This window comes from Thamnophis sirtalis, unplaced genomic scaffold (assembly GCF_051295495.1).
Source record: "Thamnophis sirtalis isolate CommonGarterSnake01/CBP01778 unplaced genomic scaffold, rThaSir2_p1.2 scaffold_10, whole genome shotgun sequence".
Classification (NCBI taxonomy): domain Eukaryota; kingdom Metazoa; phylum Chordata; class Lepidosauria; order Squamata; family Natricidae; genus Thamnophis; species Thamnophis sirtalis.
In genome coordinates, this window is record NW_028261390.1 from 69,223,426 (window position 1) to 69,241,164 (window position 17,739).

Sequence of the window (17,739 nt, forward strand, 5' to 3'; positions counted from 1 at the left end):
GCGTTCCAGAGGTATGCTGGAACACACACACACACACACACACACACACACAATAGCAGTTTGAGCTTTCTGAGTTGGCGAAGGGATGCAAAATAATAAGAAAATAGAACGGGAAATAGAAAAAGCCCACATTGTTCTTGATGCAACACCTATGCGAATCAATATTTTACTAGGAAGCAAGAGCGCCCAACTTCGGGCAGGTTGAAGACTTCTGAACCTCAACTCCCAGAATTCCTCCGCCAGGATGGCTGCCGGCGGAATTCTGGGAGTTGAAGTCCAAAGGTCTTCCCCGCGGCCAAGTTCGGACACGCTGGCTTTAAAAACGCCCATGCGCAAAAGCAGCCGGCTTTTTCGAACAGCCTAAGCCCCGCCTCCCTCGCCAACCGCGAACCGAGGAGAAAGGGGGGGGGGAAACCCAAAGCAGCCGCCCGCTCGCCCCGCCCACTTTTTTCTCTCCCTCCTGCCGGAGCTTCCACTTTCCGTTCGGAAACAGCGGCGTCTGCGCGCGCAGCCCGCCGCCTGCCCACGTTCGATGTGGCAGGGAGGGAAAATACAGACAAGAGAAAAGGCGGGGAAAGAGACGGAAGGGGGCGTGGCCAAGGCGTCCTCCTTGCTCTGCCTCGGTGGGCGGGCCAAGAGAAAGAGGGCGTGGCCGAGCTGTTGGGAAGGAGGCGGGGCAGCGGGGAGGGAGAAGGGGGGTGGCTTTTCCGCTCGAATCGGGGTTTGTTTCGGGGTCGGGCCTGGGGTCCTTCCCGCTCCTCTCTCTCTCCCGGGGTTCAGGTGAGAAGCAGGGCTGGGGTGGGCGGTCGGCACCCGGGGTTGGGGGACGGCCTTTTCCCCCTCAGTGTGTGTGTGGGGCGGGGTGGGGGGTTCTCTGAGGGGAGGGGGGGCTTCCTTTAGGGTGATACCCCACTTTGGGGATCGGTTACCCCCCACCACAAAGAGCATCCCTGGGCTGGGGGCTGAGGAGAAAGTTTTGGTGAGAAGCAGCAGCCTCCTGAACCAGAGGTCTCCTGAGCATGTGCAGAGTGCCTTTGCAGGAACAACCATCCCCCGGCCTCCCCTCAGGATCTGGGGTGCAAAGAGTGGTTGTTGGGGTACATTGAGGTTTGTGGATCCTAAAAAGGAGGGTTTACTTTATCTTTTATTTTATATTGTATATTATCTTTTATGTTACCTTTTGTGTTTAATTTTATATTATCTTTTTTATATTAGCTTTTATCTTTTGTCGTTTATTTTATATTATATTCTATATTTTATCTTTTATTTTATATTATCTTTTATTTTATGTTACCTTTTGTCTTTTATTTTATATTACCTTTTGTCTTTTATCTTTTGTCTTTTATTTTATATTACAGTCTATATTTTATTTTATCTTCTATCCGTTCTATTATATTTTATTTTATGTTTCAAATTCTATTTTGTTTTATCTTTTTTTTAATTTTGTATGTTGTTAAAATGTATCTAAAACAAATGGTAGTAGCCACACTATATGTGCTTTTGTAAAAATCCGGTATAGATTAAAAATGAGTTAAAGATATAAATATAAAATATAAATTAAAAATAGATTAAAATGGGTTAAACATATAAAATACTTATATATATAGATTAAAAATGAGTTACAAATATAAAAATACATACATACATAAATTAGGTTTTTCTTTTATGCATGCATGCATGCATGCATACATACATACATACATACATACATACATACATACATACATACATATATATATATATATATATATATATGAAAAACCTAATTTACTTTTGGAAGAGCTCTTTACAGCCGTTGCTGCCTGTCTTCCCTATATTGCATGTTATATTTGATCTTTTCTTTTATATTATATTTTTTCTTTTATTTTATAGTATATTTTAACTTTATATTTTATATTTTATCTCTTTTTTTCTTTTATATTTTTATATTATATTTTGTTTTGTTTTATTTTAGTTTTTATTTTATCTTGCATCTTATATTTCGTCTTTTATATTATATTTTGTCTTTTATATTATATTTTACCTTTTATTTTATAGTTTGTATTTTATTTTATAGTTTATTTTGTATTTTATTTTATATGTTATATTTTATATATTTTGTTTTATATTTCATTTCATATTTTATGCTTTTATTTTATAGTTTACTTATTCAGTTTATTGGCCACCTGTCTGACCGCAGGGTAACTCTTGAGTGGCTCACAACAGTAAAAAATAAATAAAAATAAAGCTATAGAGATAACATGCTACAAAAAGTATACAACCAAAAGTGGGTGGTTTACTACAAAGGAGTCCTGGGCAAGAGGTAAGTCTCTCCAAACTGAGATAATCCTCACATTATAAACCTTACATTCTCAGGTTGAATCACCTGTCCATCCCGAAGCTGCCCATCCTCCAGGAAAGCTTGAGCAGGATGCCATCCGATTTTCCAGAATTTTGATACCAGTTATTACCATTACAAGCTGCTTCTGGTGAGTATTAACTTATAATAATATGCTTAACCGATGCGGAATTAATGGAATAAGAGAATAAAATGGAGTAAAATAAAATAAATCCATGGATACAGGATTAGAGCTAAAACAGACTGGGCTAGGCTTTCCCAGCTGGTATCGGTTTGGGCTTCAGGGTTTAATGATGATAATTTCCTGTGCTCTGGACCAACAGTCACTAAACCCTGAACCCCACCTCTGTTCTAGAAAACTCTCCAAAATGAATATAAAAAAATGAGGAAATAAATCATTGGGGAAGGCAGGTATGCCTTCCCTAACTATGCTTGTAGTTCTCCATTTCCTTATTGTACCATTAAATGTATTTTTTTCTCCCTCTTTGGTAGATATGCAAATAATAGGAGTCATTAGTGTGTACACACACACACACAAACACACACAGAGCCTAAGTTAAGGTTGGATTATGAATTGTGGATGATTATATCAACGGGGAATTTGAAAGCATTATAAGCATTATAATGCAGGTAGTCCTCGACTTACAACCACAGTTCAGCCCCATAATTTCTGTGGTTAAGCGAGACATTTGTCAAGTGAGCTTTGCCCCATTTTATTACCTTTCTTGCCTCCGTTGCTAAGTGAATCGACAGAGTGGATGAGTTAGTAAGACGGTTGTGAAGTGAAACTGGCTCCCCCCCCCGCTTGACGTTGCATGTCAGAAGGTTGCAAAAGGGGATCGCGTGATCTTGGGACAGAGCAACAGTCATAAACACCTGAAGCATCTGAATTTGGATCACGTCACCATGCGGATGCTGCATAGGCCGTAACTCTGAAAAACAGCCACAAGTCACTTTTTTCAGTGCTGTTGTAACTTTGAATGGTCACTAAATGAACTGTCATAAGTTGAGGACTACATGTACTGTAAGCCACCCAGAGTCACCTCGTAGTAAGATGGCCAATAAATGGGAGGCGGGGGCGGGAAGGAAAGAGTGAGAGAGAGAATAAAGAAGAAGAAAGAAAGGGAGAAGAAAGAAAGAAGGTAGGAGGGAAGGAAAGAAAGAGAAAAGAAAGAGAAAGAGACAGAAGAAAGAAAGAAAGAAAGAAAGTTTGCATCCAGAGCAGTTCTCATATGGATTGAGTTTTGCAATTGTAATTTGGAGAAGGAAATTTAATTGCAGCATGAAAGTAATTAAACATTAATGTGCCATAATCCTCATGCAGAATCTGGCCAAAACAGTTCAGTGGGAATCCTATCCCTTTGGCTGCTGCGCCTTTATTTCATTTTACTCAGTCAGGAATGATGGGCTCAGATGGCAGGAGGTGGAATGGCAAGGAAGAGGTGTGCCTGTGTGACCTTTATGCTTTTAGATTGGAACTGTCTTTTTTCCAGACAGAGGGTTTAGTTAAGCATGCGCCGAGAGAATGATTGAATATGGAAGTAAGTCTGTTCAACAGTAAGTCCTATGGAGTTTATTGGAGCTCGCACCCACCCAAGTGAACGTTGCAGTCTAAAAATGTTTTGCATCTCAGATTTATCATGGGAACCTCAAAAAAGGTAACTTGTAGTCTTTTAAAATTCAGAGATCTTCTACTTTATGCTTGTGTAAGGTGGAACAGAATCAGCTTTTGTGTTGTGTTGAGTATTCCACATTTGTCCCAGTATTTAATATTTTAAGAAGACTCAACTCTTTAACAATCAATCAATCAGAATAGAGCTGCAAGGGACCTTAGAGGTCTTCTAGTCCAACCCCCTGCTTAAGCAAGAGACTCTGTACCATTTCAGACCAGTGGCTGTCCACTCTCTTCTGAAAAAACTCCAGGGATGAAGCACCCACAACTTCTGGAGGCAAGCTGTTCCACTGGTTAATTGTCCTCACTGTAAGGAAGTTTATCCTTAATTCCAGGTTGCTTGTCTCCTTGATTAGTTTCCATCCATTGTTTCTTGTCCTGCCTTCTAGTGCTTTGCAAAATAAATTGACCCCTTTGTGGCAGCCCCTCAAATACTTGAATTCTGCTACCTTACTCTTGGTTTTGTTCTTGATTATATAGGTTATTTTCAGGCTTATCCATTTTTATCTAGAACGTAGCAACAGCGTATAATTTTTGATTGGGTGTTAATTCTTATCGTACCTTCATCTGTTGAATAGAAATATGGTGGTTAAAACCACCAAGCTAGAAAACAGGAGGTGGTGAGTTTTAGTCCTACCTTAGAAACAAAGCTGGGGTTGGATTCTGATCAGTCATTTCCTCTCAGCTATAAGGAGGCCGTAGAAAAATGCTACTAAAAATTCACCAAACTCCCTGTGTGAATTTAGATCCAGGTTGATTTGAAGCACAAACCTATCTTTTCAATAACCATAAGTAAGGTTCCATAAGGAGGAATCTTTAATGTCGGTTCCAAATTCTGGGCTGCAATGCATGACGGTAAACTAAACAAAACATTTAAAGATGTGCGATCATGTTACGTCTTCCCATATTTCTGCTAGCTAGCCTGTCATAAATTTAAGGATGAAAAACATTTTATGGCCTCTGGTTATATATCCTAATTCGTAGTTACACCCTAATTTGTTTAGCAACAGGAAGCCATATACAACACAGCTGGCTTGATTTATGATTGATTTAAATGGGACATCTAATTGCTCGATTTAAATACGTTGAATTGCATCTAACTTGTAGTTGCGGGGTTGGGATTTTTTGTTTTTGTTTTGGAATTTTGTAGTCAAGTAAATATGGTTTTGATCATGGGGTCTGAAATAAATTACCTCGAGTGAACTGAGGAAATTGTGTATGGCAGCTACGTGCGGGCCAAGCCTTGATCCCAAAAAATCCACGATTGCATGCGATGATGCAGTCTTGGTAAAACATGATGACTACTCCAAAATCTACCTGCGCTTATGAAAATGAAAACACATGGAAGGTATTAATATGTCTGAAATTCGCCTCAGTACTTTTAAGAGTGTTTATGAAGGACCGATTAGCTATGGACAATGTTTGGGTAGAAAGTTGTTTAGACTAAAATGCAGATTTTAATTAGCTGTTTGAATGTTCCTTTTTAATGGGCATTGCTGATCTGAAAGTTCGGACTTGTGAGGGATTCTCAAAGGAAATAAGCTATAATATTTTCACGTGAATAGATACTAGTATAAATGTATCCTCTTTGGAAATCCCTTGTGTCTCCAATCACACTTGGCCAATAAAGAATTCTATTCTATTCTATTCTATTCTATATTCCTCCTTTATTCTATTCTCCATTCCATTCTTTTTCTGTTCTGTTCTATTCTATTCTTTATTCCTCCTTTATTCTATTCTATTCTCCATTCCATTCCATTCTTTTTCTGTTCTGTTCTATTCTATTCTTTATTCCTCCTTTATTCTATTCTATTCTCCATTCCATTCCATTCTTTTTCTGTTCTGTTCTATTCTATTCTTTATTCCTCCTTTATTCTGTTCTATTCTCCATTCCATTCCATTCTTTTTTTGTTCTGTTCTATTCTATTCTTTATTCCTCCTTTATTCTATTCTATTCTCCATTCCATTCCATTTTTTTTCTGTTCTGTTCTATTCTATTCTTTATTCCTCCTTTATTCTGTTCTATTCTCCATTCCATTCCATTTTTTTTCTGTTCTGTTCTATTCTATTCTTTATTCCTCCTTTATTCTATTCTATTCTCCATTCCATTCCATTCTTTTTCTGTTCTGTTCTATTTTATTCTCTGTTCAGTTCTATTCTCTGTTCTGTTCAGTTCTATTTTCTGTTCTATTTGTAATTTGAGTTAAAATAAACAGCTTTCATTTAGTTTAGGTTTTAAATTTTACTTAGCTTATATTTTACGCAGCTCAAATATAACCTTAGTTTATATTTTATTAGTTGTTTGCTTGCAAGCCAGATGTTTGCAAGCAAAACACCAGGCTCTGAGAGGGGCAAGGACTTCTCAGTTCGATCCTGAGTTATGTGTATTCTCTTCTATGGATAAAAGGTGAGCTTACGTCTCAGTTCTATCCGTTTTTGGCAAAGTGGGTTTGCTCCCAAAAGATTTTTGACCCCTTGGTTTAAAGTAGCAGCGATACAGTTTGGATGTTTGCTGGGTTGGACATACAACATTTGGGTACTATGAAGCCGTGAAGGTCTGCTTTGCATCAAGAAAACTTTGGATTCTTTTGAAGCCGGTTTGCAATGTGAAATCAAAGCCAGTTGTCCAAAGTGCCTCACTTCAGTTTTCTCCAAAACCCTCTCAGCCGATTCCTTCAGAGCTTGGGCCACCGGGAGAAGATTGACAGGAGTCTTCTCTGGAGAAAACTTCAGGAGAAAACTAAGGGGTTCGGCAACTTCAAACACTCAAAGAGCCGCAAAGGTCCTAACCAGAAGCCCCTCCCCCCTGTTCAATTCTTGAGCCGACCGGAAGTCCGGTTCCCCCACCACAGAGTCTCCTCCTAGCGTGGCATCCTGTATCCTGTACCTGTCCTAACTGAAAATCCTATCAATTGTGGAGCTGACCGGCGACAGGGAGCTGCAGCAGAAGGATGAAAGAGCCACATGCGGCTCCAGAGCCACAGGTTGATGACCCTTGCCCCAGGAGAATACCACAGGCCCACCAGAGAGGTTAGTAATTAGATTTGTTGGCAAGGAGTCGGACAACCTGACGAGAAGCAACAGATTGCAACTCATCAAGAAGAGAAGCAACCTAGAACTAAAAAAAGAAATTTCCTGACGGTGAGAACAATTAATCAATGGAACAACTTGCCTCCAGAAGTTGTGGATGCTCCAACACTGGAAGTTTTAAAGAAGAGATCTTGTCTGAAATGGTAGAGGGTTTTCCTGCTTGAGCAGAGGGTGGACTAGAAGACCTCCAAGGCCCCTTCCGTTATTCTGAGTCCTGTATAAGGTACTGCATTTGCTTCCATCTTCTTCCCGTGGGGCCTTTTGGTCTGTTGTTTCTTTTGTCAGCTGTTCCTCAAAAGCTGTAAAAGATTATTACGCAGGTAGTCCTCGTCTTACAATCAATTCATTTCAAATTATGTTTTTATAGGCGAGGTCTTTACAAAAGCAAAATGTTTGGCTGGCTTTTAAAATCGTAGCTCCCTGCCTCCCTAGCATTGTGTAATTAAATTAAATTCAAATTAGGGCTCCTGAAAGCTAATGTTAAGAGGATGGAACCACTGTCGAGAACCTAACCACGGTGCCTGCCTTTGTGTAGCTTTGACGCTTGATAAAAGTAGCAAGTAGCTTTTCCCCATTTCATTATTTTCTTTCAATTATCTGTTAAGATAATAGGGTTTCCTAAATTTGATGCCATTTATCTAGGGAGGGAGGGAGGAAAAGAAAAGAAAAAAAGAACGAAGGAAGGAAAGAGAGAGAGAAAGAAAGCTGTATACAGGCAGACCATGTTGTTTGGTTGTACGACTGCTGGTGAAGGAAGGAAGGAGAGGAGAGGAGAGGAAGGAAAGGAAGGAAAAGAAGAAATAGAGAAAGGAAGGAAAGAAAGAGGGAGGGAGGGGGAGAAGGAAAGGAAAGAAAGAGAGAAAGAAAGAAAAAAGGAAAAGAGAGAAAAAGAAAGCTGTATAAAGGCAGACCATGTTGGTTGGTTGCACGACTGCTAGTGAAGGAAGGAAGGAAAGGAAGAAAAAGAGAAAAAAAGGAAAGGAAGAGGGAGGGGGAGAAGGAAAGGAAAGAAAGAGAGAAAGAAAGAAAAGGAAAAGAGAGAAAAAGAAAGCTGTATAAAGGCAGACCATGTTGGTTAGTTGCACGACTGCTAGTGAAGGAAGGAAGGAAGGAAAGGAAAAAAAAGAGAAAAAAACGAAAGGAAGAGGGAGGGGGAGAAGGAAAGAAAAGAAGGAAAGAAAGAAAAAGAAAGAAAGAAAGCTGTGTACAGTCAGACCATGCGTTTCTCTCCTCCTGTTTGGTTGCACCAATCTTTATGCTGAGTGCTGGTTGTGGAAGGAAGGAAAGGAGGGAGGGAGGAGTTTTGGGAAGCAATGAAGGAAGGAAGGAAAAAAGGGAGGGAGGGAGGGAGAAAGAAAGGAAAGGATAAGAAAAGAAAAAGAAAGAAAGCTGTGTACAGGCAGACCATGCGTTTCTCTTCTTCTGGTTGGTCGCACCAGCCCTTTTGTGTGCCGCTGGTTGTGCCCGTTGCCTAGACGATTGCTTGCTCTCGCCGAGGATGTCTGGCTCGCGTAGAGAATTTGACGTGAAGCAGCTTTTAAAGCTCAGATGGAGGTGGTTTGGTCAGCAGCAGCAGCAGCTCCCTCCTCATCCTAACGTCGGTCGCGAAGGAGACTTCTGGGACAGGAGATACCCCGCGGCCGCCGGTGGCAGAAAGTTTCTAAATGCCAGCAGCTTGCCGCCGTCTTTGGCATCACGCGGTTCCCAGAGGTCCAAGCCACAGGGTTTGCCGGATTCCTTTCCTCGGCCAATGGCAGCCACATCGGAAGTGCCCACCTTGGAGTTCACCAGGGAGACCATCCAGAATCCACATCTGCTTGAGGTTCCAGATGCTGAGGATGGAGCCGTCGAAGAAGAAGAAAAAGTACCAACCCCCTCTGCATGCAGGTCGTTGCTTTCTCATTGTTCAGAATGAGCCGTGCCTGGTAGCTGTTTGCAATAAATAAATAAATATATATATATGTGTGTATATGTATGTATTCAGCCATTGAAAAGCTGCAAAAAATCTGGGCTCACCAGCATTTTAAAAATGTGTGTGTGTGTGTGTGTGTGTGTGTGTGTCTATATCTACATCTATATCTATCTATCTATCTATCTATCTATCTATCTATCTATCTATCTATCTATCTATCTATCTATCTATCTATCTATCTATATACACATTCTCATCAGTAATCTGCCTGAGTAAATACAGATGAGAAATGGCTAATCTGTATTCAAAATGTCTTGAAAAAAGGGACTTAAAATGAATGGTGTAGGGTTTTAGAAAGAAAGCGGGCTAAAATATTTTCCCCTGTAGGTCTATTTCGTTGTTTAATTGTAATCTGGATCTGTATTTATGACGGTCGTATTTTTGTGTCCTTGCTGTGTTTAAGAATAGGAGCGTAATACAGGATTTATTTCAGACTCCTGCTGAAGCAGGTTAGAGGAATCCAGATTAGACATCATCACATTGTAGAGAATATATAGCTGGAGTTCTCTTTGTCACTCTTTTTTTTAAATTAAAAAGATGTAACTTTAGGTGGCTGTAGTATGGGCATTTACCTGGGAGTAAGTCTCATTGGGCTAAATAGCTTTCCTTCTGAACACATGTACAAAAGAACTGCATTTGAAGTCCGTTATCCTGGTATATTTGCTTGGTAGTACCATACTTTATTTATTTTGATTCTATGTTTATAGAGAAAATGTACATTTTTTATTTGATGCTTGCTCATTGTATATGATTGTACAGGTATATATGAGAGCCAGTATGTTTTATATTTTGATTTGCCTTTAAAACTTAGCTAACAAACAGACAGTATTTACTATCATTAGAATGCAGTTTGAACACTGAAGAGATTAATTCTTATCTTATCTTCTTAATTGTGTAAAAATTAGTATTATGCTGACTCAGTAAACCGCTTAGAGAGGGCTGTAAAAGCACTGTGAAGCAGTGCTATTGCTATAATCACAAGTATTGCCACTCCTTGCAAATTTCCATTTAGACTTGTACATCAAATGGTGAATAGCAATAGCACTTAGATTTATATATACCGCTTCCCAGTGCTTTACAGCTCTGTTGAAGCAGTTTACAGAGTCAGCCTCTTGCCCCCAACAATCTGGGTCCTCATTTTAACCACCTCGGAAAGATGGAAGGATGAGTCGACCTTGGGCCGGTCAGGATCGAACTGCCGACAGTGGCATAATTAGCCTGCAATACTATCTAACCCCTGGTCCACAATGTATGGATCGATGGAAGGAAGGGCACTAGCAGTAGCACTTAGACTTATATGATGCTTCACAGTGCTTTCGAGCCCTCTCTAACCAGTTTACAGAGTCAGCCTCTTGCCCCCCAACAATCTGGGTCCTCATTTTACCAGCTTCGGAAGGATGGAAGGCTGAGTCAACCTTGAGCTGGTGAGACTTGCACTCCTAGCTGTGGGCAGAGTTTGCCTGCAATACTGCATTCTAACCACTGCGCCACAGAGGCTCATCCTGGTTAATTGCATACTAATTTTGAGAACAGTTATGCTCTTTAGTTTAAACTTAAATTACTTTTAATAGTAGCTTAGTTTTAGATTATAACATATGTTTGCTTTGGTTTGATTTTTTTTTTACTACATCTGTCATTTTTTTTTAATATTTGTGGTAGTATTTTTATTAAAGATTATAATTACAATTTAAAAAATATGAATTTTTAAAAAATAGAAGATAAATTAAAGGGTGAGATTCTTCATAATCATTTCCAAAACCTTATTACAAATTTAACTGGAGATTAAATTTAGCTCATTTGTAACACAGTAAAATCAAAGTTTTTATTATTCTTTGGCTGTTTATTCCATTTTTAAAACTTCTTAAAGTTGTATTTATAACAGCCCCATCAAGATCACGACCACCAACATTGACAAGCTAGTGTACATATAAAATGAGAGCAAGCCTCCCCACCTTCCAGCAGTGATGATGTTACCTAGTTGGGTAATTAAATGTCTGCAAGAAAACAAGCAAGCTCAGAGAACCAAGGACCCCGCAGTGTTTAGATACTTCGTGTACGGTGATGCAAACTGCAGTCTTCCCGAATGATTAATGCATCAGTTCAAGACATACTCATGAAATAAATAAGATAATTTAGAATGTGTATTGAAAAAAGGCTTCTTCAACCTTAATAAAATCTTTATCTAATGAATTCCAATCAGTAAATTATTATTTTTTAGGTACAGAAGCCTTAGCTTCACAGTCATCCTGGCTGGGTCATTGCTACTCTGTTTTCCCCGAAAATAAGACCTCCCCGGATAATAAGCCCAATCGGGCTTTTGAGCGCATGCACTATAATAAGCCCTCCCCGAAAATATTGCAACACAGCAGTAGCCATGAGGTGACCACGCTTTTGCTGCCTCTTGCACCTCAAAAATAATAAGTCCTCCCCGAAAATAAGGCCGAGCACTTATTTCGTGGGGGTCAAAACAAAATAAGAGCCTGTCATTTTCAGGGAAACGCGGTAACAACTGAACCATTTTCCACTTTCCTCCTTGCTGATGTGAGAACATAAAACGCGAAATTGCTGCGGCCTTTTCCCTTCTAACCGCCTATTCATCTTCTTTATAGCCTGCTAATTTCAAAACGTAATTATGATGCTATAAACGTGAGCGCCATGAATTGCAACTTTGCTGAACGATGAACCCCTTTCCCTGGCACAAATTGTCCCTTTCAATGGTTCTCCAGTTGAGAGGTTTGGGGCTCAGAAAAAAATGTTTCTCGTCCTTTGGGGATTGCGTGCTGTCGAACCGCTGGTGTTTTGTTCAGCGAGTCTCTAAAACGTATTTCGGTGCAAAAGAACAACGTTGCACTTCATCTTGCGCCATAATAATTTTCAGTCTCTTTAGATGCCATCCTGCTATCTTCAGTTCTTCCCCTCCACGCAGAGCGCATGGATGAGCGGGAATGCAAAAATCCATGTCACAAGGACCTCGAGTCTTGAAAGCTTTCCCCATCAGTTCGGCTGCAGTCTTTTGACAAAGTGTCAGTAGCTTTTTGAGAGCCCCGCATTTTGCCGACGAGGGGAAGGAAGTGCCTTTTTTCTCTTTTGTCTTAAAACCCACAATTAAAACCTACAAATTCCTTTTCTAATCCATTCTTGTGTGTGCCTTGCGTTTCCAGAACGCCCCACAGCGGAGAGACTCGCCTGCCGTCTCGTCCAATGGAGCCTTGTCCGTCGGATGAATTTTTCCAAGCGCTCAACCATGCAGAGCAAACGTTTAAAAAAATGGAAAATTATTTGAGGCACAAGCAACTGTGCGATGTGGTGTTAGTGGCAGGGGACCGACGGATTCCGGCACACAGGTACGTGCGGGTTTAATCCCTTAAGGCAGTGGTTCCCAAACGTGGCAACTTTAAGACTTGCGGACTTCAACTCCCAGAATTCTCCAGCCAGCTCTGCTGGCTGGAGAATTCTGGGAGTTGAAATCCACAAGTCTTAAAGTTGCCACGTTTGGGAACCACTGCCTTAAGCTGCCATCTCTTTGGAAACATTTGAATGTATGAATAATTCATTCTGAGCACGCTCATTCAGTGATTCCAAGGAGGGAGTGTTGTTTGTCTGCTTGTTTGTTATCGGTAGCTGTCAACAGAAAAGCCGAGAGGCTTATTGATTTTTCTGAAACCAGAACAAAATCGTTAATGCTAATGCTCTTTACCTAATGGCAACTACTGTTACCCATTTCAGAAATCTTTTTATTAAACCTCCCCTCCCTCTTTTATCCTTTTAAAAGACGTTTTTTGCACATTTATTACTATTAACTTATTTTATATTTGAGCCACGGTGGGCGCAGTGGTTGGAGCGAAGTACTGCAGGCTACTTCTGCTGATTGCTGATTTCCTGCAGTTTGGCAGTTCGAATCTCACCAGGCTCAGGGTTGACTCAGCCTTCCGTCCTTCCGTGGTGGGTCAAATGAGGAGCCGGATTGTTGGGGGCAAGAGGCTGACTCTGTAAACCGCTTAGAGAGGGCTGTAAAGCGGGATATAAGCCTAAGTGCTATTGCTATTTCATTTAAGACAATGTCTATGGAGCTTCCCAATCGTCCAGGTCATGGTTGTCCCAAAGGTGCTTTTTCAAGAGGCAACTGGACTTCCTTGTTTTTCTTTGAAGATGTTTCGCTTCTCATCCAAGAAGCTTCTTCAGCTCTGACAGGATAGTGGGAAATGGAAGGGTTTATATTCCTTGCACACGGCTGGTCATTTGCATCCTTTTTAAGAAGTCGTTGAGGCCACTTGGAGGTTTGTCTGTGTCCTCAGGATCACCTGAGTGGTGCAAATGAGTGTTGAGCCTTCTTGGAACTGCTGAAAGGACTAGATTGTAGACTCGAGATAGATGATGTCACATCCCTTCCCCTCGGTTATGGGAGGGCTGGTCAATTTGACATAGATGGCCTCTTTGAACCATTCCTTCAAACATGGTGGCTCATTTTTCATGCAACTCAGGGTGGCTCCCTATAAAATCATTTTGAAAATTGCAAAACACACTCAGTTAAAACATACAGCATTAAAAACGGGGGGAAAAACAAAAACCTAGTGCCAATCCATGCAAACATACCTTCATCTAATCTCTGGGTGAAACCAGAAGAGGAGGAAGGGGAGGAGGGAGAATGAGATGGAGGAGAAGGAGAGGAAGAGGAAGAAGAAGAAGAAGAAGAAGAAGAAGAAGAAGAAGAATGAGACGAGGAAGGAGAAGAGGAGGAAGAATGAAATTGAGAAGGAGGAGAAAGAAGAAGAGGAGGAGGAGAACCTTTGCTCTCACTTTTTGCTGTGAACACACAAAAATATATTGGCGTACACACACACACATACACATACTCACACACAGTGTCTTATAGAAAAATTGCATTCAAAGAACCACACAATTTTAATTGTACTGACGGCTTCATTTATTGTGGATTGTTACTTCAAATGCTTTTATAAACCAGGCTGCCAAATTAACGCAGGCCCCGATTGCCTTCTCCCTTGTCTCCCTCCTGTTTCCCGCGGGCCTAGATTGGTGCTGTCCTCTGTCTCAGATTATTTTGCCGCCATGTTTACTAACGATGTCCGAGAGGCCAGGCAAGAAGAAATCAAAATGGAAGGTGTGGAACCCAATGCGTTATGGGCGCTGGTGCAGTACGCATATACAGGTAAAAGCAGTTACTTTTAAAGCCAAGGAAATGCTAAACTCTATGGTTCCCCCACTTTGTATACAGCGTGTAAATTGTAGTAATAGCCATAAATACTGATCTAGAGTGAGCAAGGCATGGTGTTTGTGTTTTTAAAAACTAATTTCAGAAGGATAATAGGATGCTTTTACTCAAACTACTCGAAAGTGTTCTTACCAAAGAAATGAGAATATTAAAATGCACCAATTATATTGTTTTATTCATTTCCCTTAAATCATCTCCCAACATTGGGATGTTCAAATCTTATTTTATATTTTTTATAAAGCAGAGCAAGCAGTTCTTAAAAGTTTCAAGACACAATAGAAGAACAGAGTTGAAAGGGACCTTGGAGGTCTTCTAGTCCAACCTTCCCTGCTCAGGCAGGAGACCTTATACCTGTGATGGCAAACCTATGGCAGGTGGCGCCATTTGTTAGGGCACGTGAGGCGTTGGCCTGTCAGCTCCCGCGTGCATGCGCTGGCCAGCTGACTTCAACTTTTATTTTTCGCCCACAGTATTTGTTTCCAGAGAGTAAGTCACCTGTGTACCAAGTTTGGTTGAAATTGCGTTCCAGAGTTATGCTGGAGCATACATTGAGTCAAGTTTCACTCAATCTGCCAGAATTTTCCAGAAGCTTCTTGATCTTTCCTATCTGTCTTACATCTCTGGCATTTCTTGGGGATCTCTATCCAAATGCTTATTTCAGTTCCATCAGCTTTTTGATAGAAGTGTCTCAAGAACCAACTTTATAGTATAGTATAGCATAGCATAGCACAGCACAGCACAGCATAGCATAGCATAGCATAGTATAGTATCTCATGGCCTTCCGAAAAGCTATTAAAACCTGGCTATTCCGGCAGGCCTCATGACTGAGGTCCAGCCCCGATTAGACTGGGTGTATGATATGGTCTTTTAATCTGTGTTTCCTCGTTTTTTAACTTTTTACTTTTAAAATGTATTTGTTGTAAGCCGCCCGGAGTCCTTCGGGATTGGGCGGCCTATAAATTTATTAAATCTAATCTAATTAGAAACTGTAGTTAAGGCCCTCATTCCCACATCCTGGGTTTTCCATAAAAACCTCTGATGGCAGATTTCCAAAATACGGAAATAAGTTCAAAGAGTCTGTGGCTTTTTCTTATTTTTATTCTTGTCTAAATCATAACTACCATGTTTCCCCGAAAATAAGAGAGGGTCTTAATTTTCTTTTGACCCCCCCCCCCCCAAATAAGTCTTGGCCTTATTTTCAGGGAGGTCTTATAATTTTTGAGGCACAGGAGGTGGCGAGCGTGGTCACCTCATGGCTGCTGCTGTATTGCAATATTTTGGGGGAGGGCTTATTTTCAGGGGATGACTTATTTTAGCGCATGCGCTCAAAAGCCCAATTGGGCTTATTATCCCAGGAGGGTCTTATTTTGGGGAAAAACATGGTAGCTGTTTGAGTGGATACCAATGGCATGCGGTCGTAACTCTGTTTTGAACCATCCCAGGTCGTCTCGAATTAAAAGAAGATAACATTGAGTGCCTGCTGTCTACAGCTTGTATTCTTCAGCTGTCTCAGGTCGTAGAAGCCTGCTGCAAATTTTTAATGAAGCAGCTTCATCCTTCAAATTGCCTTGGAATCCGTTCTTTCGCCGATGCGCAGGGGTGTACGGATTTGCACAAAGTGGCTCACAATTACACCATGGTATGCAGTTCTTGAAAACCTTTTATTTATGGAAAAAGCATTCCATAATATCATTCTCGTCGCCGTCGTGATGCGTTTATTCAGATTTCTATTTTATTTCCGAAGAATGTAGAAGAGAGCACAGAATCCCCCTCCCTCCTTCGTATGTCGTAAAACCTTTATTTCCACTAGTTCTAAATAGTTCAGATAATAATTAGATCCGTTTTTTTCCCCCTTTGACTTACATTGGCCAAGCAACTGTTTTTTACTTCAGCTCATTTCCCCCCCAGATACAGGCACCGTATTTTTCAGAGTATAAGACGCTCCGAAATATAAGACACACCTAACAAAGGGAAGAAATCTGCTTCTGCCTCCCAGCAATTTGCCTCCTTGCAACAAACAGTGAACAGTACAGATAATATACACTGTTTGTAGTTTTACTTTTCAGACTATATTTGTACATATGCTGTTAAAATTGATGTGGCTTTCTGGAACTATACCTTATTCTCTGCTATTTAAAAGAAGAGACAATAGCACTGGGCCTCTTCAGATCAAGCATTTATTTTAAAAAGCTACCTTTTGTCAAGCTGTCTAGAACAATAATAAAGCAGTCTTTAAAAAATAAGTCTAATAATTTGAATATTCTATAGGCATTTATAGTTATTGACTTACCTCCTTGCAGCAAACAGCCTGATTAGCACAATAATTTTTTTTTTGCTTCACTTTCAGTTTAAGCGCATTCCGATCATCAGCTGTTTCAGGCTGCAGGGATTGTTATAGCCTATTGCAACCTCTGCAAGCCCCATTTTCCCCGTTTGCTGCAAGGAGGCAAATTGCTGGAAGGCAGAGGCCAAAGGGTGGGGCCACATTCGGTGTATAAGATGCACCCAAATTTTCACCCTCTTTTAGGCGGGGGAAAGGTGCATCTTATACTCCAAAAATATGGTAGTCCTTGACTTACAACAGTTCATTAAGTAACCGTTCAAAATTACAACGGCACTGAACAATGACTCATGACTGTTTTTCACACTTACGACCATTGCAGCATTTTTTGTCATCTGATTTATATTTGGATGCTTGACAACTCTCTCACTTTTATGACAGCTGCACTGTCCCGTGTGTGTGTGTGAGAGAGAGAGAGAGAGAGACGTAACCCATTTTGCGACCTTCCGACAAGGAAAGTCAATGGGGAAGCCAGATTCACTTAACAGCCATGTTACAAATTTATCAACTGCAGTGATTCGCTTAACAAATGTGGCAAGAAAAGTCATAAAATGGGACTAAACTCACTTAACAAATTTCTCTCTTAGCAACATAAACTCTGGGCTGAATTGCAGTCATAAGTCGAGGACAACCTGTATAATCTGTTCTTCTTCATAGCTGTAACAATGGTGACTAAGGTTATGTGTCTGAGATACTTTGAGCTCTGAAACACTTACATCTATACAAATTCCAAAAAAATTAAACATGATGACATATTCAATAGTATTTGGGACAAATTAAGAGCTCTATTATAATGATTTAATGATTTTAAGTAAAGGACTGCATGTATATTATTAAAAATATATACCTTAAGAATTTTGACACCTGAACTACTTCCCAGTGATTTCTGATATCTTATTTTGCTATTCCTTTGTATCACTGATACTTTAATTTTTCCCTTATTAAACTTATTGAGATATTTTATAATATTTTCCCTAAGGCTAAAGCCATGCAAATTACTCTTTCAAGGCTATTGGCATTGGGAAAAAAAAGCACAAAGCCAAAGACATTCTTCTAGCGTTTAACAGTTTGACTTGAATAAAATTTAAATTAAGAT

The 17,739-nt window shown here is 40.3% G+C and overlaps 1 protein-coding gene across 3 annotated transcripts in view; it reads left to right on the top strand.

Moving 5' to 3' along the window:
- The first annotated feature begins 682 nt into the window (after positions 1-682).
- Positions 683-17,739, top strand: part of KLHL5 (kelch like family member 5) — a 34,851-nt gene continuing 17,794 nt past the window's right edge. The window contains exons 1-5 of one of the 3 annotated variants that reach the window (XM_087724812.1): positions 683-780; positions 2,356-2,468; positions 12,234-12,416; positions 14,103-14,239; positions 15,745-15,941. In XM_087724812.1, the coding sequence (XP_087580938.1) occupies positions 12,274-12,416; positions 14,103-14,239; positions 15,745-15,941 (477 nt within the window). In that variant the 5' untranslated portion in view covers positions 683-780; positions 2,356-2,468; positions 12,234-12,273. Of the gene's footprint in view, positions 781-2,355; positions 2,469-8,419; positions 8,988-12,233; positions 12,417-14,102; positions 14,240-15,744; positions 15,942-17,739 lie in introns of those variants that run through there. The other 2 variants (XM_087724811.1, XM_087724810.1) reach the window with 2 other exon arrangements.